We start from the raw sequence: 22,579 nt of genomic DNA, 5'->3' as shown, positions 1-22,579 counted from the left end.
TCTTTGCTCAGCTATAGCTGAGACCACTCAACTTGCTTTCCTAAAGTAGAATATTTTCTCTGGCGTTGTGTGTCTTGTTGGCTTTGCTGTGATCACCGGGACAAACCCTTAAGTGCTCCTGTGACACACAGGAAACTAGCCCTGTGGTATTACCTGCAGCTGCCCGCTCTGCGCTCACCATTATGCAAAGCTCTCGCTGAGCTGCTGGATGCTTCTTTAGCATCTGCTCTATCCAGGTTTTTGGCTCAGTATCACTTCTATTCGAAGGGGGCTCTTCTGTCTGGCAGAAGAGCTTTAACTCACCCTTGCCAGCTGTCACCAGTGGGGATCCACTCCCTTTACCTACCACTGTGGTTTTGTGCATCTCACGCCATGGAGGTGGTCACCAGAGTCAGTCCTTTCTTCCCATGCCGGCTTATTCTCACACAGAGAGGTTTGGACAACATGCAAAATACAATTAAAAAAAAAAAGAGGCATATTCTTTGTGCTGTTATAATTTACTGTAGAAGTGATCCCTAACAGGAGATGACAACGATCAAATGCTTGGCTTGTGGGCTGCTTGGACACTGGCTTGTTCATGCCTATTTGAGGTATTCATTGACTGCAGGAGTTAGACATAACGTCATCTGGTCTACAATCCTCATCTCTGACAGCTTGTCTTTAGAGACCTAATGATCACAGAATGATATGGGGTTGGAAGGGACCCCTGGAGATCATCTAGTCTAACCCCCTGCCAAAGCAGGTCCCACACAGGAACGTGTCCAGGCGGGTTTTGAATGTCTCCAGAGACAGAGACTCCATCACCCCTCTGGGCAGCCTGTTCCAGGGCTCTGCCACCCTCAAAGTGAAGAAGTTCCTCCTCATGTTTAGATGGAACTTCTTATGTTCAAGTTTGTGCCCGTTACCTCTTACCCTGCCACTGGGCACCACTGAAAAAAGACTGGCCTCATCCTCTTGACACCCACCCTTTCAGTATTTATAGGTGTTGATCAGATCCCCCCTCAGTCTTCTCTTCTCCAGACTAAAAAGACCCAAGTCCCTCAGCCTTTCCTCAAAGAGAGATGTTCCGGTCCCTCATCATCCTCACAGCCTCCCGCTGTACCCTCTCCAGCAGTTCCCTGTCCTTCTTGAACCGGGGAGCCCAGAACTGATCCCAGTGCTCCAGATGGGGACACAGTACTCCAGATGGAACAGGGCTTTTAGGCTCTGCCTTAACTGATAAAGCAGTATGTTTTTGCCAGAGTCAGCAGCCAGCTTGTTCATACCTTGTGTGAGATGGTGGTGGGGAAGCCCACCTCAGTCATCTTTGAGAGGAATGTGATGGTGATGTTATTGCAGCAGCATTGCTCCCGGGTAGAACTGACCCCGGATATTTTCCCACTGAAGGTGGTCTCAGCTTCTGCACTTCCTGAAAATATTAAGGAATGGTGGGACTAGAAAGGGCCCACCAAGGAAACGTTGAGAAGTTCTGTTGGGTGGTGCACACAGCCACATTCCTGCCCCAGTGAAGGCAGCCTGTGCTCAGGGTGAGTGACACTGCACTCTGTGATAGCTGTGCTGGAGCCACGGCACTGTGGCAGGCAGGTTCCACTCCAGCTCCATCTCTCCCTGAATACTTAATGCAAAACTCAAGGCCCGTTTCGTATTTAAATTTCTTGCCTTCCTATTTGAAAGACATTAAGTTTTGGCCTTTGCTTTTAAGCAGATGGATGCTCATCATTTACTTGTATGGTCCCTTTTTGTGCCACCACATCCGTTACGTGCAGGAAAAATTTGCATTAGTATTGAGGCAGATCAAAAGATTTTCTTTCTACATACATGGCAAATAATGTCTTTTTCTGGGAGAAAAAAAACCCCAACAACCCAGTCCTTTCCAAATGGTTTGTGAGATGATCTTGTTCAGTGTTTTTTTTTTAAAAATCTGTCCACCCCCCCGATGCAGCATCATCTAAGTATCCATGGCTTTCAGTTTAGCGTGGGTTTAATATGTGAATGTTTCCTAAAAGTTGTTTTATTAAAAAAACCAACCAAATGAAACACACCACCCACCCAGAAAGATCACCCTAATTTATGGGAGCTCTAAAAGGTATCCGGATGACAGATAGGGAGGAAGGTGATCAATTAAGACATTAAGCATTTTGCACCACATGGACGCATCTGCATGTCAGCCAAATAATAAGGCCATCAGCTCATTTTCAGGGGGCTGTTGCCTACTTCAACTCAATCCTCAGATCAAAGAGAAAATGTCTGCTTGCATTTTCTAATCAGAAAAGGGATGCTAATTTAGGTTCCTTAATGTGTGGTGGTAAGAGACTTCTTCAATTAACTGAATTCTATAGCTCAGAAAATAAAAAAGGGGGATACAAAGGGAGTCAGGCTGGAAAGGCAGAAGTTCTCATTAAATCAAAGGTCCAATATTCATTACCTCCAGCATCTGGGGCTAAACACTAAACATGGAGATCATCAAAGGGGGTTTAATGGGTTAAATTGAGAATATAATCTAATTAAAATATTAGATACGAGTAAATAGCTCTTTGATATTCATCTGAAGGTTTCATTAAAATAGGTACTTGAGGTTTCTATTAAGGGGGGATTATCACTTTTAAGCAGAAACAACAAGTTGAGGTTCCCTAATCAGAAATGCTTCAAAGTGTTACCATTTGGTTTAAAAATAAAAGTAGAAAAGCAGCAACTGGCAGAGCATGGAAACGTTTACCCAGCCCAGTTTGATGGATCATATCACAGACACATATCTTCTACAAAGAGGGGCCAAACGCAGTGTGGTGGGAAGGAAACGACAGGGTGGAGGGTCTGTCCCTCAGGTGAGTCAGGAGGGCTTTAAAGAAAGGAACGTGTCCTTTTTCCATGATGGAGAGATGCAGTACGGTGGTCAATTCTTTCCATATTAGGTTGGGAATATACACTGCAGGGTATATTTTGGCATCAGTCAACTTTCAGGAGGATTGAGGCATCCTGAGGACTGCAGGATCTAGGTCAAACTCATCCAGGCTTCTATAAAATGGAAGTTATCGGACTTTCCAGCAATGTATCTTGCACCTCCGATGCCTTGACATCACTGTCAAAACATCTTTCCTGTGAGACATCTAGCCAAGAAAATGTTAACCCAGAAAGGTGTTAAGTCTTACACAGTTCTATCTTTACCTTTAACAAAAGGTGCATCTAGAAGAAGAGAAAGCCCTTTCAAAGATAGTCACTCTTTTATTCTCCACCTTTCCTTTCCATTGTTAGCCTCCTTCAAGGAGACTTGAACCCTTTTTTTTGGCCCAAAGACTAATTTTCTCTCTCCTCCCATACAAAAGGGGATGTAATAAATTGGATAAAGCAATTACATGTAATCACAAGGTTGTTGTGGGTTTTTTTTCTTTTAACTAGCCTATTTTCTAAGAGATTTTAGTGTGTTTTTTTCAAAATTCCCTTGCTGTGTGTTTTAATCACATTTCATACGTTGACTTAATTCATAATTTACTAAGTTAAAGAAACAGAACCATTGTAAGAAACCCATCTGTTTGTTGTCATTTTTATATATTTAATCTGTTAAAAGCCGTTTCCTCTCAAATATGTAGCTCTCAATTATCCTTAGTTACCAATATATTTTCCAACTGCTTCTGGCTAATAACAGATTGTCTGCATGATCAGCCAGTACTTGTTTTGAATTTTCTTGTCGCAGATGAAGCTTCAAAATTTAGGTCTTGATCTGACAACTATTCACTAACAGATAACAGAGTAACATCTGAATAATTAGTGTTGTATCATTACCAACTGCTCTGTTTGGTGCACATTTTTGTTCACTTTCTTCCCAGCAATGGATTAATTTTTGGCTTTATTTCTGGATAGTCTGCCAAAGTCTCCTCTGCCCTTCAAAACGAGAAACATTGTTGGTATTGAGATTACAAAATAAAACGGATGTTTTATTTTTATCGTTTTGTGGATATGCCCACATATCTGACATGTCCAAAAACGATCCAGCTGTGACAAACCAAGAGCTGATTAGCCCAAAAGATGCAACTGCTCCATCAGTTGATTTCAAAGAAAAATAGCAGCAGTGGTGACCACATTAAAATGCACTGTTTACATTTTTAAAAACTAGGTAGAGTAGAAGTGATGCTAAAATTTAACAATGATTGAACTTAAGCCATTTTACATTTCAATGGAATGGTGAATCAATATGTGATGGTCATAGCTCATAATTAAACAGTTCAGATCTTTTTGTCTTGAAGATAGCCCTAATAACTTCCAAATACTTATAGGATATGAAGGGTTCTGAAAGCAGCTACAACCTGTTTCTCCTTCTCGTGTCGATTTTGCAAAGTTTCCAAGGATGCAATTTGAGGTAAACTGTCCCCGTTTAAAGTCTGCGGCAGAACCCTTTCCTCTTTCGCCTCGTCATCTGATTGTCTTGCCGTGAAAGTCTTGGGTTTAGGAATCTTCTTAGCATATTCCAGCGCCTAAAAACATGAAAATTGGGGGAACTGATTAAGAGAAAACCTGACCAATATTTCCCCAAAAAATTAGGTGTTTCTGTGTTGAGTCAAATTAATAGTTCTCCTAATTTCTGATCTTGTTTCTGGCAGTGTTGAATACTAGACGCTTCAGTGATGACTGCAAGGAACCTTTGCATTGGGCGAAATAACCCACCTCAAGCAGATTTCCTTTCTGACACTTAACACTCGAGGCCACCTTAAATACTGAGCAGTGTTTTCTCTTTAAAAAAGGAAAAGCAACACAAGTCTATTAAGTTTATAAACATTTGTTTTTTCTTTTCAGCCTCATTAAGATCTTGTCCTCAGTCATACCTTATAGCAGGGAGTTCTGCAGGTTAATATGACAAGGATGGAAACCGAGTGCTCCTATGACAAATTCTAAAAAGCTGATGTATTGAATGGTCTAAAATGTTCTAACAAGTTTGAAATGAAGTCTAGGTAATCGTTTTAAATTCTCCGGGATCTGATTTAATATAATCCCTTGCCAAATTCCTTTTCGGTTAATTTCAAAGCTAACACAGTTCTGAAGAAGAAAAGCTTCCTGCACAAGTGAGGATGGTATTAGACGTACCAACCTTTTACTGTTTCAGAGTAAAACAAAGAACTGCCTCTCCCAGAGATCACAGGGTTCTTTTATAACCATGCATATTCTGTTGTGACTGGAAATTTCTTTACCAGTAACACCCAGTCTGCTCAGCACCCACATGTACTCTACTGAGAATAGCATGAAATAAACCACCACTCCAATTCTTTTCTACTTCAGACACTCCAAATGTGCATATGCTGAATAAGTACACCATTAAGCAGAGGGAAAGGCAGGCAGTAATGGAATACTGTCAGGGACAGCATGTCTTGGAGAACTGTACTTCCCACACCGGCCAAGTGTGTCCTTTTACCACGTGCTTTTCCAAATATGTTTTTCTGTAGCAGTATGTAGGTAAACTTGCGTGTGTGAATGTGAGAAGTAGGCAAGTTCTGATTAACTGGGCTTAGGTTCTACTGCAGGATAGGCTTAACTATCAAAATTAATATGAGTACTCAAGCTGTTGTTCTAGACCTGACATGTCTCACTGAAGCTGAGCAGGGCCATGCTGAAAGAAGAATACAAAGCAGATACCTTAAGAGCGTCAAATATTCTGGAATGATGTATGGAACCTGGAAGGCTGCCTTGCAGAGGGGATGGAAACAGCATTACAGAAACCCTGAAACTGAGAGAGCCCTGGTTTAACCTGGCACATTAGTTGGTGTCTGTGTTTCAGTCACATGTATCTGGAAACACCTGTTAGGGCTCAGGTGGAAGTTGCATTATCTCACGTTCTTGGTGAAAGAGTGTCCAGGAAGTCTTCTGAAGGAATCCAAAACCCTTTTGACATCCAAAGAACGCAGCTTCATCTCTCTGTGGTTTGTGTGAGGTTTGGAAATAAATGCAAGTAACTGAGGGATTCAATTGTATTAAACTCCAAAATTTTTTTTCCTGAAGCATTCAGTTCTCATTCGTCATCTTGGAGAAATATCTGTTAGGGTGCTTTCGGCCCCAGGCAGGTGAGCTCCTGCAGAACTGACGGCATAAAATATATGCTATTTCCAGAGCTTTATTACCTCTTGCGATGGGGAAAAGGTGCTCCCTTTCTTTGTTTATGTATGCCACTGTCATGTAGTCAGTCATTGCTCATTTGGGCTATTTTTGAAGGCCAGTGAAGGCTAAAGTGATGTTGTATGGGCTTGAAAAATAAGACCAATTACTGTAGCTACGCAACTGAAGTGAAAAGAGTTTGTGAGTGAGACTGACAGGCAGGTGGATAATAGACTAACAAGAGGATATCTGTGGTCCATTAGAAGAGTGCACTCTACAGTAGTGTGGCCTCTGTTGCTGATGTGAAGCAGAACATATGCTGCACTGGGTATGTTCCTCGAGGGCTCCTACTCTCCTTTATTCCCACCCTTTCCCCAGGTAAACATCACGAGCTGGTTAAGCCAAGCTGAGTGTTGGTAGCTTGGACGGAGCGCTGCTCCCTTTCCACTTGGTACACTCTTAGGAAGAGCAAGGCAGGTGTGTGGACTGAAGACTGCTGTTGACACAGAAATCAGCAACTCCTGGCACACATCTACAGCCATAACAGAACAGATGCACAGATGAGCACTTGCCCCTGAGAGTAGAAATCCTCAGAGTTATTAAAAGGAAAATCAAAATGTAGAAACTATTTTAGCCTATCGTAAGTTAAATTTATGCTTTCCTTTTTCTTTGTGCAAAGTCCAGAATCTCTCCCTGCACGCCTGTTAAAGGGACTCTGTTCTTACCTTTTGTCTTGACACTAATGATATGACCTGGGGTTTTGTAGGCAACCTCTGAACCGAAGTAATGTTTTTCATATTGTGTTCCTTAATTTGCTTTGCATATTCCTTTTGTTGCTTTAACTTCTCTTTCTGACAAAAGGAAAAAAGGGTATGGTTAATTAAATGACTTGGTGCATCCATCAATGAAACACTTTTTCCACTGGAGTCTTCCATTTACACCTCTGTTGCTGTTTAACCTGGCTATGCTATTGATCATTCCTCAGCAGAACACAACAGGAAATCCTGATAAATGGCACAGTTTTTTTTAGTCACTCTTTGTTTTTAAGAGCTTTCTCTTGGGCCATACTGGGGATAGAGCTCAACAGAAATGCCACAGATGCATCCTTATTCTGAATGTTTCAATGTATCTGTTCAGTTCTAAAATGGCTATGTTAATTTCTGTCAGCTTTTGCAATGACTTTTCAAACCTCTGTATTTACTTTGAAGGCCCCGAATGACTTGCTTCATTTACTTAACTGATACTCTGTGTCTTTATATTTCCAGCAACTCATTATGCCCAAATTCAGCAGTATGCTCTACTTGCCCCTGCTATCAACCAATGTCAATTACTTCCTCTCAATGCAATGATACCCCAGTGGCACGCCAGGTTCCAGAAGCATTATGATGGTGTTAAAAACACAGAGTCCTGGGTTATGCACCACTCTGTCCGTTCCAATTTCAGATCTCTAATCTGTTTCATTTATGGCAAGGAGGAAGAAAATACAGGGGCTTCTCAATGACTCCAAAGGGATGACCACTTCATCACTTTTGCTCCTACCGTGTTTCTATAAAGAATGCCATATAAAGCACCCATTGTCAGATTAACAGGGTCTCAGAGCATGCAGGATGGTGTTTGTAGCACCTCAGATATAGCTGCTACCAGACCCTCACTATTAGCAGAGAACAGGTCAATGAATTGTTCTGAACAATTCATCTCCATTTCAGCAGGGTAATGTGCATCCAGCTATTTTCTTCCTGTGTTTACACGACTTCTTCTTTTACTTCCACTTTGAAGGTTAGGCAAACTACACTGGGAGTGACAATGCAACTCAGTCACATAAGTGTATAATCTACTGATGTGCAATTAGCCCTCTTGAAGTCTGTGAACTACTCGTTTCTGGAACTACAAAATTAGAGGGTTAAAACCACCTACAATACAGTTGCCTTTCCTTCTATTTGAATCTTCCCTTAGATTCTCAAGCTAGACCTAGAGCCAAGAACATAAAGTATCAGACAAACATGAGTTGCTTCTCAGCAGTGATTTCTTTGCCATTCTGCCCTGCCTAAATTCTCTTTGCACAACTGAAAAGCAGATCATGTAGTAGGGACTACCTACTTTCTCTTTGATTGCTTCATAGTCAGGTCCAAGGCCTCCAAGCTTCACATTCAGATTTATGTAGGCTTTTGAGCTACATGGCTGGAAAAGAAACAGCAGTGATAGATTTTCCTTTATATGACTTCACGGAGAGCATAATTAAAGCAGTCTTGTAGTGGACACCAAGATAAGAGCAGGATTCAACTTGCAGTCTCTGTCTTACCTCTGGCACGTCTCATTTCAAGGACTGTAAGTGACCAAAAAGATTGAGTTAATTGCACAAGTCAAATTACACCGTATTTCCTTTGAATCTAGGCAGCTAATTGCCAATCATCCAAATCACAAAGCAGTACTTTCTCAGTCAAAAATTATCTTTTGTGAGCTTTATTTTTAAACAGCTTAAAGTGACCCATTTGACTGTTAATAGAATGAAACTCCAAAGAAACTGTTACAAAAGAAGCAGATAAAAGTACCTGATTTTGGTGGTAAAAAATTAGGCAAATGTTATTAGTAATTGTAACCCTTCTTTGTTCTCAAAACTGCAATGGACAGTTGTTCACAGACAGTTGAAAAAGATATGCCTTGCAGCACAGCAAAAGCTTTACAAGTGCATAGGAAGACAGAAGATGAGTGATGGGTGATGCCATTTCAATATTTCATGACATTACTACAAAGACCCTAATACTTCCAGAATCTTTTAAATCTCTTTCAAGAACACTAGATTAATTTTTACAAGTGGACTACATTTTAAAAACTTGTCAGTGGAAACTCATTATGAGCAGCTCTGCAGTAACTTTAATCTCAGGGTAATGCAGAAACACCAAGAAATTTCTATCTGTAAATAAAACGTGCATTTCTTCACAGAACATGTTCAAGTTAAACTCAACTGCCAAGAAACTAAGTTTTCCACTTGATATTTCTTTGTGTTAGTTATCCCTATTCTTTTGTGAAATATCTGCACCTAACTTTTAATTTAAGGTACTCTGAAGAGTTAATAATGTATGTCTACAATGAAATCAGGGTTTTCTCACTTCATGCAATGAGTATGACTGCATATGTTTACTAGGAAAAGCTGGATTTTTCTGTGAGACATAAGCAGTCTTATTCTCTGTGGCATTCCTCACATATGAAGTGTGAGAAAGCTACTGAAAATACAGGACAGAAACAACAGTTTGAACTCAGAGGAACAGAAAGGGAAAAGGAAATCTGCCCTTCAGTTACTATCATAATCCAGCTAATTCTTCTTAGAGGCATTCAAGCAGCAATACACAAACTGCCTCCTAGATGAAACACATGGGTAATTATTCCAGCTTAGTTTGTCTGCCCTGAGACTTGGAGCTAACTTCTTAAACATTTAATTTGTCAGGGACACACAGGGATATCTCTATGCTGTTCCACCGCATCTGTGTTAACCGGTTACAGTATGAAACTGGACACACAGAAAAGACAAAAAGAACCAAGTTTTAATAAGGACCAAAACGGGATCATCAGGAGACTTGTAATAATGTTTATGCCGTTAGCTTTACAAATCCTCTAAGTTTGTTGTTGTTCAGTTTGATTGCCTTGGAAACCAAGAGATTTGAGTGGGATAGCAAATGAGCATGACTAGGATAATGGTTTGCTCAGATCTGAGGCCTGGCTACCTGCTGCTTTATACAAATAGCTTTATTCTAAATCATTTTATCACTGGGTAACTTAAAAGACAAACACTGCTCTGTGTGTTTTTAGAGCTAATCAAGACCGAAAGTGACACAGGGAGAGGAGGTGGTGATTTGACTTGCTCTTTAGACCAAAATTATTTTAGTGTCTGTTTTCAGCTTTGTTCCTTGGTTTTTAATGTTCTGGGCAAGTCAGTGTGTGTCAGTGTGCTTTCTGTAACAATGAAATATTCCTCAGTCCCCATTCCTTTTTATTTTTTTTTTTGTGTGTGAAGATCTTTGGATTGTTAAGAAAAAAAAAATTAATCGGAGAAACAGAAATGTAAACCCACCCAATTCACATTGATTGGCTTACCTTCTTGCTGACTTTAGGCTGGTTTTGCTTTTCCATTTGCATGAGATATCCTTCGGAGTTGCTTCGGCATATTTTCACTCGATTTCCTTCACCACTCTCTGGATCTACCTCTAAACCACTTTCTACCTGTGGGATTACAGGTGGAAGTAGGCTGAACAAGTGCCTCTCAGCTAAGTGAGCTTCTGTCAAACGAGTGATTTCCTGGTGATGTCGCTCCATTGCTTGTGTAAACTGGGAGGTTGTACAAGGGGCTGCTGGTGAACTGCGAACAGAAGATTGAGAAGGCCTCAAAAAAGAAAGAGGAGGAAAAAGAAAAGAATCTTTATTTATATATAGCACATAGCTCAACAAGCACTCTGACCCTGCTCACAGAATATAGTGGGAACACAAAGATGGAAAGATGGGCATTTAACAATGACTGACTTTGCTCGCACCCAAGTGTATGGAAACTGTTTAAATAAATGGAAAAATATAGACGGGGAAACTTTCAGCCTGACGGAAAGCTAGCTTAAGACAAAAGAAACATGCCTTTAAAGCCTCCTTAAACCAAATGAAAAGGGGTTTTGGATCAGGCCTGCGGACCTTTTTTTCACAAAGTGAAAGAATTAATTGCCTATGTGAAATAAAACCTTGCTTTTTATTGAGGCAGGTGAAATTCTATATAACTAAGGATTTTCATGCCCTTCTCCACGTGTAGTGAGCCAGAATTGGTACTGGTTTGACTCTGGATATTCACCCTGCAAGGCAAGTTTTGATCTAACTCTACGGAGCAGCAGCAGTCTTACACACAGCGCTCTTTGCTATCTATTTTTTAAACTTCACCTTTTAGCCTTTCAGAAGGAAACTTTCAATTGTGGAAAATTCGATGTGCGAGACAGTCTGGAGTACGGAACTGTCCTTTTCCAATACCATATTTAAAAATCAATAGTTATAATGAATCTTAAGTTAGTAGTAATCGATAGTGGCGGGTTTGTAGCAAAAGAATTTTATGCTTTAAACTTTAAAACATTTTCTTGTTCATTTCTATTTTTTCCAGGCATCACAGTGTTATGTAATCCTGTTTCAACACTTACATCCTTATCACAAACTGCTGATAGGATAGTTCTGATACCTTTTATCCGCATAAATGTGTCTTTTGCAATCCTGAAGTGATACTTGATTCTTCACCAATTCTTGAAAATTGGCATTAAAAGTAGATGAAATAGTCCTCTGATTTGGATGTGCTTGACCATCAGTACTGTCATCTCTTGCAAAAGGCTGCACAGTGGCATGGTTGTACAAATGTTGCTGGTCACGTGGAAGTCCATTTGGAGAATCACGCTGGTATTTCTTGTTCTCCTTGATGGTATATGCCGGAGATATATCCTCTGCTGGGTTAAATTTATGTAACATTGGATGAAAAGAATACGTAGATGTGGTAAAATCCTGATTAACAAAATGTCTTGAATTTGGGAAATTATTTAAGCAAGTATCTGAATTTGCTGCTGTATCGGTGTCGGGGTCAACAGAAGGACTTTGACACAGGCGTTCGTGCTGTGCGCTGCTGTTGTGTTGCTCCACTGCCTGCATGGGAGCAGGCTGAAATGTTGGTATTTGGTGGTGCCTGTGGTGCCAAGACATTGCTTCTGCTGGTCTACCTGGTGGCTGTTGGCTATCAGTCTTTGTAAAAGCTCTCCCTTTGATACTCTGGTTGGATTTCATTTTATTTCTCTGGGAGGACTTATTTTGGTGATCCTAAAACAAGTTACCAAAAGTGGGGTGAATTTCAGCGGTTGCTATTTTATATGCTCATTAAGATAACAATATACAAATGTGCCTGTCACAATGCCTTTCATGTCATTCTGTCATTCTGTCACATGCCTATCATGTATTCTCCGAATTAACTGATTAACTGACGTTTTGACTAGATGACACCACGTTCTTTGATTCTAATTCAGGAAAACATTCTTATTTTTAGCCCTGAAATAGCTGTGCAAGTTAAAGTGAAGCTGAGTTCTGAACATGTACTGAACTTTGAACATGTGTTGATGTGGTCCCTTGAACAGGAGCTGAGCAGGTTGGAACCGATAATCATTCGTCTATCTAAAAATCAGGGAAGTACAGAGCCAGACACCCCTGTTTAATGTACATTCACAACCAGAAAAGGGTTACAGCAATGTTTTAGGTGGCTGAATGAGTATTGTGATGGAAATTAGTTTAAAAAGTGAGTTCTTAGCAGACAGTGAAGTGTAAAAGGAAAAGCATCTGTGTCCTGAAGTCTAGTATGTTATGGAGAACAATCTTTGTGGCATTTGTAAGGCTTTGGGTTTGGGGTACTTGAATTAACAAAACATGTCCTGATAGAAGGACCCTTAAAGAGACCTAGGTATGATATTGGTCCTTCATGACTATGATAACAGTTCTTTAACGTACTGATAATGAGTTAGGACAGTTTGCACAAGTTTGATTAGACCCATCAAAATCACTCCGTGCCACTTGTATCTAACCCTGACTCCATAAATTATGCTCGTGGCTAGACCAGGTGATGGTCTGGCCAGACTTAATCCAAAATTAAAATATGTAGGAACCCCCAGTCAAGAACAGAAGCACAGATGCTATTCAGGTGCTGCACAGACAATGCACAATACTGCATCAAAGCTTTGCTTAATGGCCAGAGACAACTTCTGAAGCAGAACACTATAAAAATGGTTCCTTACAGATGCAGACCATATCTAAGAAATGCTGCTGTGGCAAATATGGAATTTTATCTGAATGAGGTGCAAAAATAGGTGCCCTTAAATGCACAGAATGTCTTGTTTTAATCCTGCAGACAAGTGGTAGCTCATTGTCAACCATCTGGGGAAAATGTTTCAAAAATCAAATCAGTTCTTGGTTTTTATCCTCTAATGAAAATAAACTGTACTAAATTTCATGAAAAGATGGCTATGTACATACACACTATTAGACTGGTCTACAGTAGAAACAGACTGATGTCAATGATTTAAATGATTTCATTTCTAAATCAAGCACTCCTCCCTGCCCTGTATCCTGTGAAATGTTATCCAAATGATAAGAAACAATTTAAGAATTTAAGCACACCAGGACTGGTGTCTTGAGCTACACTAACATACTCTAAATCTGGAGCTTATTTAAGATTTATCACTTTCCAATTACAGCATCAGGTGTTGCCTATTTTGAGGAAAAACACGGCTTTCCTTCTAGGGAATATACAAATCCATTCTCAGTTCATTTAATCTTTGTCAGCGCTAAAATCCTCTATTTCATCCTCCTGTCTCTCTAGGGTTCTTTTGTTAGCCACACTTGCAATCACTACATAGCATATGCACTCAGAATAACTACTTAATGGTAGGTATTAAATCCACATATAGAGCAGAATGTTTTGGCAAAAGCTTTAGCACTGGGGAATCCCGACTCCTGGTGCCAAGATGATGATTTGTTAGCTCGACCTCTGCTATAACGATTAATGTTCTGGCATACTGTGCCACTGGTGGAAAGCATGAACTGCTGCCAAACTGGGGCCAGGCCAACGTTTCCCCATTTAAACAGAATGAGCAGCCCTGTAAAATACCTCCTTCATTCTGAAATTCCATATATAAAGCACATCTCTCACAACAAACAGCAGCATAAAATCTTGTTTGTCCTTTACAGAAGTGCAGCTCCCAGTCTGAAGTGGACAGCGGGGAATTTAAACAGTCTGCCTGAATGACTTCAAATACTTGTAATACATTTGCCAATAATAATTCCAGTTGGCCTGAAGTTCTGGTTCTCAAGTTCTTGCTTTTTCATCAGTGATGATAACCTGGTCTCTTTTATTGCTCCAAAGACTCTGCTTCGGTTTGAAAAGCCAGCATAAACCAGATCTATAGACTTACGTGCATGGAGGAGGTCAGTGCAGCTTTTTCTACTTGTAACATTTTCTGTTTTATGGTAACCCCTTGATGTTCATGGGGATTTTATGGCACAAGTAATGCAAAAGTAGTTAAGTTCTAGCTCAGAATCGTCATGAACTATCAAACACGATTATGTACTAGTTTGCACTTTTACATTATTACCAACTGAATAATGTCCTAAATAGGTAAGATTCTTTGAGCTCAGAATTTCTTGGAATTTGGGATCTATTTTGACTTAAAATAATTCAGTATATAACACAGCATATGCATTAAATTTTGGTGATTATCTACTGATATATATCTAGGCACTTATTGTCAGTAATTGGTACTTTAAAAGTAATGAGACTACAGCTTTAAATATTCAAACTTCAATGCTTTTACATATATATTTCAATTATCATGTTCTATTGAAAAGCAACCTTGAGCTGCTGTGATTTCAGGTACCATTTGTCTTCAGGCTCCATTTTCAGAGTCTGGAGTGGTAGGACACTCTGAACTGGTTCCTCATCAACAGTTTTAGGATCTGCAGCCTAAAAAACAAGAATGTTTATGGCCCCAGCTCAACCAGATGAAAGGATCTAAAAGTCTTGGGGAAAGAATGAGAAAAAATTTGCCTCGTAGTAAAGTTAAAATGCTATGGTTAGGCAGTATATAATAGATAACAATAAAATGAATGGCTAAAATAGAAAATGAAAAAGGAAACAAACCCCCAATTAACAGTGCTGTGGTAGTAGGGAATCTTCCTTCTACTTTTAAAAAAAAGAGAGGAAAAGAAAATTGCAGGACATATGCAGCACAGAAACCTACTTATAACTCTCAAATGCCAGGGTTTCTCCATTTATATAAGAGCCAGTAGACGTACCTAATAACAGAAAAGCAACTAGACAACCATCATTGTCCAAGCAATCAGCCAGTGTACCAAGATATTGATGGATGACACACATCATAGCAAAGTCTTGAACAAGAGAGTTGAGGGGAAAAAGAGATGGCAAAACACAGTAGAATTGCTAGAAAAGTAGCTGCAGAAATAAAAGATCTAATCCCCATAGCCTGGCAACAATATCAAACAACTTGTGCGAAATAGCAAGCCCACAAACAAGCACAACATCTTCACATAGCCACAGTCAAGTGGTAGCACGATGGCTGGAAATCACAGTTGAGCAATTTTTTTGAGGGTGGCTGCTGGCATTACAGATTTTGAAGCCAAGAGACACTCTTGTAAATATGGCAATAATGAACTTTTTTCTTGAAAGCGTCAAACTTTTTTCCCCAATCTATAAAACTTCATGAAAAACACTGTTGTTTTTTTATTTATACTTGTATTGTCCCGACTTATCCTGCTAAGTACTATAGCAGATGTGACCTCAATTAAGTGTGCAGTTAGGCAGTCTCACTGTAAAAAGACTACAGCTAACTATGTGTCGGGCTCATGCTTGTGGTAGAAGTACCTACACACACTGCCTAACACAGGAGAACTTGCACTGAGAAGATACTTGTGACCAAGAGAATTATTCACTGAAAATCATAATGGTGAAATCGGTGTGAAGGAAGTGTTAAATCCTACTGGGGAGCTGAGCCTCTCATCTTCGGGGGTGAGAGATTAGAACAACTAGGAAAACGTAGGTAGGGTCTATTGCTGAGTTTTCAGGTGATGTCATTGCTCCAAATGGCGACGCAGATCCTATTAGTTGTGACTAGAAAAGTTCACAAATTAAAAGTTACCACACAGGTTTCCTGAACTGCGGATAGATACAGCTTTGCAGCCAGTAAGATGTTTTTGGTGGAACCAACTGACTCACTGTATTGATAGTTTACTGGGCAGGTAAAGCATACTTCTACATTATCTCTTTGAAAGAGGAACAGGACACAACCTCTGCCAGCATTTTTTGTGAACTATTCTATTAATACCAATCAAATTGAGAAAATGATCAAATGAAATTGCATTTTGAGCATCATAAGCTGTGTAATGCCTATTCTGTTAAATTGAGGCCCATAATTGCTTCTCTACTGAAAAGATACAACAAAGACAGCAATCATGGCATGTCATTATCCCAGACTAGAAAACCGGCCTTTGCAGTGAGGACTTCAAAGGCTTGTGGTTCTCGAATTGCATTTGGCTGCTATTGTTGAAGCGCAGGCAATCTTGATTAGGTGTTTACACTGAGGCAAGGCGCAGTGCACAGAGAGTCTGAGTGCCTTGGTCTAGAGCCATTAAAAAATTGTACATTATGTTCCTTGCTTTGAAGTAAGGGGCTTGTAGGTAGGAAAGCAACTCATATTGAGTACAGCTGAGCTAGATTGGGCCACTACTTCTCTCTCTTTCTCTCGCTCTCTCTCAAAGAAACTCATCATCAGGTTCTTAAAGAATCAGGCAACACTGCAAAGAACTTGATGCTTTATAAAATGCTATATAAATTAGTAAATATACAGATCAACACATTTATGGTATGTTTTGGTACATACAGCCTGCTGGCTGTATGCACAGAGATAACAGCTGTAAATCTTGCAAAAATTAGGCTGCAAATATTTTACCTATTGTTATGTCAGTTGAAAAAAGCTGTAAGTACTTATTTCAATGTAAACACTATTTCACTACCACAGTACCTGACAGCCAACAGTGACTGTATCAATAAAACCAGCTTCAACATCCTGCACAGCTCAAATTAATCCAGTTAATTCAAATTAATCCAGTATTCAGAACATGTTTGATCACTCCAGCAGAAGACATATGGCTTGTTTCTTTGCATACTTGGTGTTTTTGCACTTTCGCTACAGTTTTCCAGGTGAGGTGACCAAAGTTGGCTCATGGGCCGGATCTGGGCAACAAGATGTTTCCGTCAGGCCTTCTTTCACCCCCTCCATCAAGATGGAGCAACGGATGTCTCAATTAAGAACAAGAGAGGTAAGGACTTCTTCCTATGCCAACCCGTATCAAACACAAAGTTAGCTGACAGTAGGTGGTGATGCTGTTGCGGCTGCATCAACTTGCCAAGGAAAAACCCACACCTTTCTACACATGTGCTGTCTGGTTCCTGCTATGTCACAGCTCTGCTGTCCCCACGGCTACTTCAGCAAGGTAATCTTAGAACATCGCCCTGATTTTAACAGGGTTTTTTTTTCTATTCCATATCTTCGAATAGTGTCTACACAATGAAGTCCTGATCCCTGGCTCCGATACTTACATATGAAACATTTTCAGAATTCCCCAAATAGTAAACATAATCATATCAACACAGCTTTAATTAGCATCAATCTACGCTAATTATTTTTATCATCAACCAAATTATAACTGAAAAAACCAAGTGCTCTTAATAGCTCTGCTAGAAAAAAGCTTGTCCACCGTTACACTCATTGTAATGTAGTCAGCAGATGCCCTCTAGTGTTGTGTCAACTGTTCATTAGCCTTGGAAAATGTGTCACTTAAAGCAGAAAGTCTCTGTAGTTTTGCAAGTTAAGAATTTTCTATGCTACAACTCATGGCGTGATCAATGACTCCCACTTCCCACATAATAAGCAGCAAGTAAAAGCAACAAACTCATGTATAATGGTTCATTAGGAACTGTAATTACATTTCCACTTAATCCTTAATACAAGTTGGCTGACATTTCGCAGTCAATCAAAAGAACGCTAGGCCCTTCAAATCCAAATACTGTACATGACTAGTATCTGCTGACTGATTTCAAATATAAGGTTTGGTCTGGCTGAGAAAGCAAGCAGGGGGAAAGGGTTGTCTGACCCCCCAAATCTGCATGTTTCATCTGCATGACCTCCCAACATCTACATGTTTCTCGGATGTTCCGACATGTGTGGCCCTAAATGACAGTGGTAAGCAAAAGTGTGCATGGCTCTTGAAAGCAGCGTGACCACAATGTGTTTTCTGGTTCTCAAAGTCAATTGTAACTTCACATATACCTTTTTTTTTTTTTTTTTATCATCAATGCAGGTGGAAAAACAGCATTTTAAGCTGAAGGTGATATCGAGGTTTCCTACTTCAGTTAAAAAATTGTTAGTGTTCTTGCTATTAGAAGCATTGCTGCATTGAGCAAAACTCACATTGGCCAAGCAGAGAAAAATCAGAGGCAGCAAAAAAAGAACCACTGATTAAGGTGCAATGTAGATCCCATAGGAGAGAAGTTAGTGTTTCTTTACCATCAAGACTAAAAACTAGTGAGATATCACCTCTGTGACCATGCAGACATGCTTCATGGCCAAGAATATATGTAGCTTAACTAGGCTTGGAACAAGGCCATCCCCGGGGTTGTGAGTACCTGAGGACTGGACAATAATTCCATAAAGGGTGAACAAGATTCACCTATTAGAGGAAATAATAATTTATCAGTTGCATGAGGGATTGTAAATCTACTTAGCTCCTCTGCAGACCTCAGGCAGCTATTCCATTTTAATACTAGACAGTTCTCAGTTTATACCATTAGAAAACCTGTGTAAGTTACCTACCTGCTCTTGAAGAATTTCTTGTTTTTTACTGTGTAATTGAAGATAGGAGTTTATCTTCTCTGAACGTAATCCTAAGGTCCGTTTATTTTTTTCCACAAAGTCTTTTTTTGCTCTTTGTGGTCGATCTTTTTGAATCTGAAGGGAAAAAGCACTGCCATATGGACCGGGACTATCTTTGAAATGACAGCCACCTGCAGATTCCTCCCCTTTGGTATTGAGCCTAAAAGGTTCATTGCTGACCACGGCATTTGGCTCATGAAAACTTAGTAATTCTGTACCAAACTCTGAGAATGAATCTTGTGACTTTGCCTCCTGTTGATGCTTTTCTTCCAGGGAGCCATTAGAATGGAGGTAAAATGAATCTTCTGAGAAGTCCACATTGCTTCCTCCAGCAACTTGACATGCTTTTTCTGCCTCAGAAAATTCTGCTACCTCTTTTAAGTTTTTCCAATTAGGATTGTATCTTAGGTTGAAATATTTGTCCACAGGCTGTTGTTTCCTATTTAAAAAAAGAAACACAAAATTATTTATTTATAAATTGTTTAAATTCTGTATTTTTGCAGTGTGCAATTTGAGCCAACAAATGTCCTACAGATATGGTCAACTGAATTATCTGAGTGCATACAACAGCATGTCCATTTGTGGGATCGGGATCAGAACAGTTTTACCAAATATTTTTTAGTAGAAAATTAAGGCAGGGCCTCCTCTTCATTTTTAATTTTCATTTTCAGTGAATGATAAATTGGCCTAACGTTCAGATCACAGTAGAATACAATCTTTATCCTAAATTTAGCATAGAAATCATAAGTACTAGTAAGTACTAGTAAAAGTAAAAGAGGAAAAGAGGAAAATATTATTCAAGTAAAAGAGGAAAATATTATAACATACTGCTGCTGTTGTTTCCTTTAGAGTGATGTAGCCTACAAAGGACAGTATGTGTTGCTCATTCTTCAGAGACTCTGCTGTGCGAAAGAAAAGTGATATTCCTGGTAAAATCCCTCTCTCAGATGTCAGTAGAACTGCCTGTCAAAGCAAGACCAGCCTACAGCTCTGTATTTTTATTCTCTCTTCTCGTTCCTATGAAACATCATGATGTTTCAATAAAAAACTCTCTGTAAAGGACTCTTAATAAAAAAGCAGGCTGTAATTGAGATAAGTGTAGAAAAAATAAAATGTTTATGGGTTTAGCTTTTTTTTTATTAAACAAGTGTCCAGAGCATTGCTCTGAACTACATTTGTCATAACGCAAACAAACATGGTCTGCCTTAACAATACCACAATTGTTTCTGTTTATGATTTACAGCCTGATCCAACAGGAGGAAAACCAACTGCAGGAGCCAAATACATACGAATTGGCTTCCAGGAGACATGCGGGCAGTGGCAGGAGTAGGGAGCATGGGAGAAAAAAGCTTTTAACATTGTTTTTTCTTAGCTGGACCTGCAGTATAGTTCTGGTTTCTTGGACACTGAGGTGAGCCTTTCAAAGTGACATTTATAGGCACTGAAACCTGGTTGACTCTCCTGCCCCAATTAAAAGGAATGTAGTGATCTGCTGATCTCCAAACTGTGGCATAGTTAATTATATTAACATTTCCAGAAATCATTTATTCATCCTTTCTAAATTAGTTACATGCTTACGTCTATATTTGAAGTGGCTCCTAATTATAAAATAACCTGTTTGTCCAGCAATGCTTTTCACTTCAGGTAAGTATTGGCGCTGTGGTATCCTGTATACTAGAGATTAGATGATTTAAATCAGTGAAAACATTATTATTCCTAGTTGTCATACACCACAGGTAAACAAAAATAGGTGATCATATTTTGAAACGAGTACGGAAATATGTGATATAATTGCAATGATTCAAATAACAGAGTATACTGCCAAAGAGTTCTATTGTGCTGAAATGTGTGCACAGCAGCTCAATTGTATTTTGCAGGGCCAGGTCACCGCACGGGAACAAAATGAGTGTGAAGAGCTCCTTCATCTCTAATCATCTGCAGACAAAAAGTGCACCTTTTATTCCTCCCCCCCAACTTGATATAAAGGTTAGATGGACTCTGTACTCATCAACAAAAGTGTTGTATGTAGACAACAGATGCAGCATTTCCTCTTCAAATTCCGAGGTTAGTAATGGATGTAGAGAGGGGGTTTCATATGTATATGCTGTGATATTTGCTCCGGTTAATGGACTGTATTTGAGTACTTACTAGGCTAAGTTCAAACAAAATAAAATCAAATTTCCATTTAATGAAGAGCCTCACATTCAGCATAGTATTCAGTCAAAAAAATTACTAAAAATTAGAGCATGTTTCTAGTACAATTAACATCATTTGCACTCACAATAAAATATTCAATAACTGGCCATTTTGCCTGTTGAGGAGGTGAATAAAAGCATGCTATTAATCATTTAGCCTTCATTTGTTTGCCATTTTATTTTAAGTAGACAATTAAATTGAAACTGCACATTATTATTACTTCAGGTTTAAATTAATCCCTTTAAACTTGAGAATTATTCCCAATTTATACAGTGTTAAACCTTTTATGCATATGACAGCAAATTAAATTTTATTTTATGTACCAAGTTAACGCTTTCTAAAGAATGTTGAAAGGTGACGGTAACCCTGGGAATTTTAATTTTAGATTTATGCAGCTATAAGGACAAAACTGCATTTATTCAACCCAGCAATTTGTGCCTGGAAGTTTTCTTGCATTAAGTGATGTGGTTGGCTCAGCACAGGTCTTTCAATAAGGAACGAAAAAAGGATGTGTTGGTACTGGTCTTTGTTTTCTCTCTGGTCCTTTTCTACAGCCCAGCTCCAGAAAATGTCTAGCTCTCGATCTTGGAGCTGCTGCACCTTCTGAAGGTCTGACAGATAGAGAGAGCCAGTGTGTGGGGAGCCGATACAAATGTGTGAGGGATGCTTTCTTTTCCATCTTACCCCTCCTGCACTGGTGTTTCAGCCAACGTAATAAACAGTTGAGGCTACATTGGAGAAAGGGGTATAATAATTATGACTGTGGGTAAGGTGAAACCGTCCACCTCTGTGTGTAACTAAATCTGTAGGTGCTCCTAATATCACTTGGGCAATGTAAATTGGTCTTGAATATGTAACGTATATTCTGAGGAGCATAAGGTTTTAAAGTGTCAGAACTATTCTACTCATCTACTAAAATCCTATGCCTTACCTTCCATTACCATCATCCTTCTGTATTCCTTTTGCGTATCGATTTGTGTCGTACTCAGCTCCTTCTTGTTCTTTTAAACTCCCCTCCTCCAAGCTGTCTTCTTCTAAGCTGTCATTCTCCAACTCATCAGAATACAGTCCTACCAGCTCTTCGTTTTCACGAATCCGCTGCTGGAGTTCTAACTGGTACTGCCTCTCCCGAACGAGGCTTTCAGAATCAGACTCTTGGGAGTCATGTGGACTTGAGGCAAAGCCCCCTTTGTTTACAGATGGCCTTTTCCAGTTTGCAGGATGAAAATCAGGTTGCATGGGTAGGCTTTGGGGAAAACGTTTTTTACTCATGTTGCAAGTGCGTGGAGAAGAAACCGAAATGTACTTCGTACCTGAAGAATTCATTCCATGTTTTGCACTGATAGTATACATCAGTCCTGTATTTGGAAAACACGAGAGTAAACATAAAAAGGTTGTTTACTCTACGATCATGATTATATTTGTTAAAAGCTGGAATTGTGGGTAGTATCATTGGCTTGGACTCAGAGTTTGATCTTCTATAGTTAAAGCAATTCTTTACTCTCATCAGTTACACTGATTTTCCTGTAAGCAGATATCAAAGTCCCTATACAGCCAACTGCATGACTTACCTACCTTAAACTATTAGTAGTGACAAAGCTAATTGTGTGTAAACAGCTTATGAAAATGAAGCTACGACAAAGCAGCAAAATCTTAACTGACAAATCTGAGAGGTAAAAGAAATTTTGTATGTTCTCTTTATTCAACTTTATTCCACCTTGACATGTAAGGTATCAGGAAGAAAGTGTGTGTGACAGAGAAGAACACAGTGAAAAGAACCAGAACACGTCTTAGAGTAGAAAGACAGTTTCTTT

The 22,579-nt window shown here is 39.5% G+C and overlaps 1 protein-coding gene across 1 annotated transcript; it reads right to left on the bottom strand.

The window, feature by feature from the left end:
- Positions 1 to 3,541: 3,541 nt before the first annotated feature.
- On the bottom strand, positions 3,542 to 22,091 carry JHY (junctional cadherin complex regulator). Its single transcript, XM_074162499.1, has 8 exons — positions 21,697 to 22,091; positions 18,510 to 19,008; positions 14,474 to 14,584; positions 11,276 to 11,898; positions 10,165 to 10,450; positions 8,173 to 8,253; positions 6,801 to 6,926; positions 3,542 to 4,466 (listed from the first exon to the last, which is right to left on the bottom strand). Exons 1-8 carry the CDS (start codon positions 22,089 to 22,091, stop codon positions 4,263 to 4,265), a joined length of 2,325 nt encoding a protein of 774 aa, XP_074018600.1. The 3' UTR covers positions 3,542 to 4,262.
- Positions 22,092 to 22,579: the final 488 nt, after the last annotated feature.

The sequence above is a fragment of the Numenius arquata genome, chromosome 22, assembly GCF_964106895.1.
Source record: "Numenius arquata chromosome 22, bNumArq3.hap1.1, whole genome shotgun sequence".
In the NCBI taxonomy this organism is placed as follows: Eukaryota; Metazoa; Chordata; class Aves; order Charadriiformes; family Scolopacidae; genus Numenius; species Numenius arquata.
This window is presented reverse-complemented; position numbering and strand designations above follow the sequence as displayed.

Bases quoted from the DNA above. Each gene is read 5' to 3' on its own strand.
- JHY (XM_074162499.1), bottom strand. From the start codon at position 22,091: ATGAATTCTTCAGGTACGAAGTACATTTCGGTTTCTTCTCCACGCACT. The intron at 14,585-18,509 runs GTAGGTAACTTA...CTTGTTTTTTAG, and splicing joins AAGAAATTCTTCAAGAGCAG to GCTGCAGATCCTAAAACTGT. The intron at 10,451-11,275 runs GTATCAGAACTA...TTCTTTTTTGAG, and splicing joins CACATTTATGCGGATAAAAG to GCCTTCTCAATCTTCTGTTC.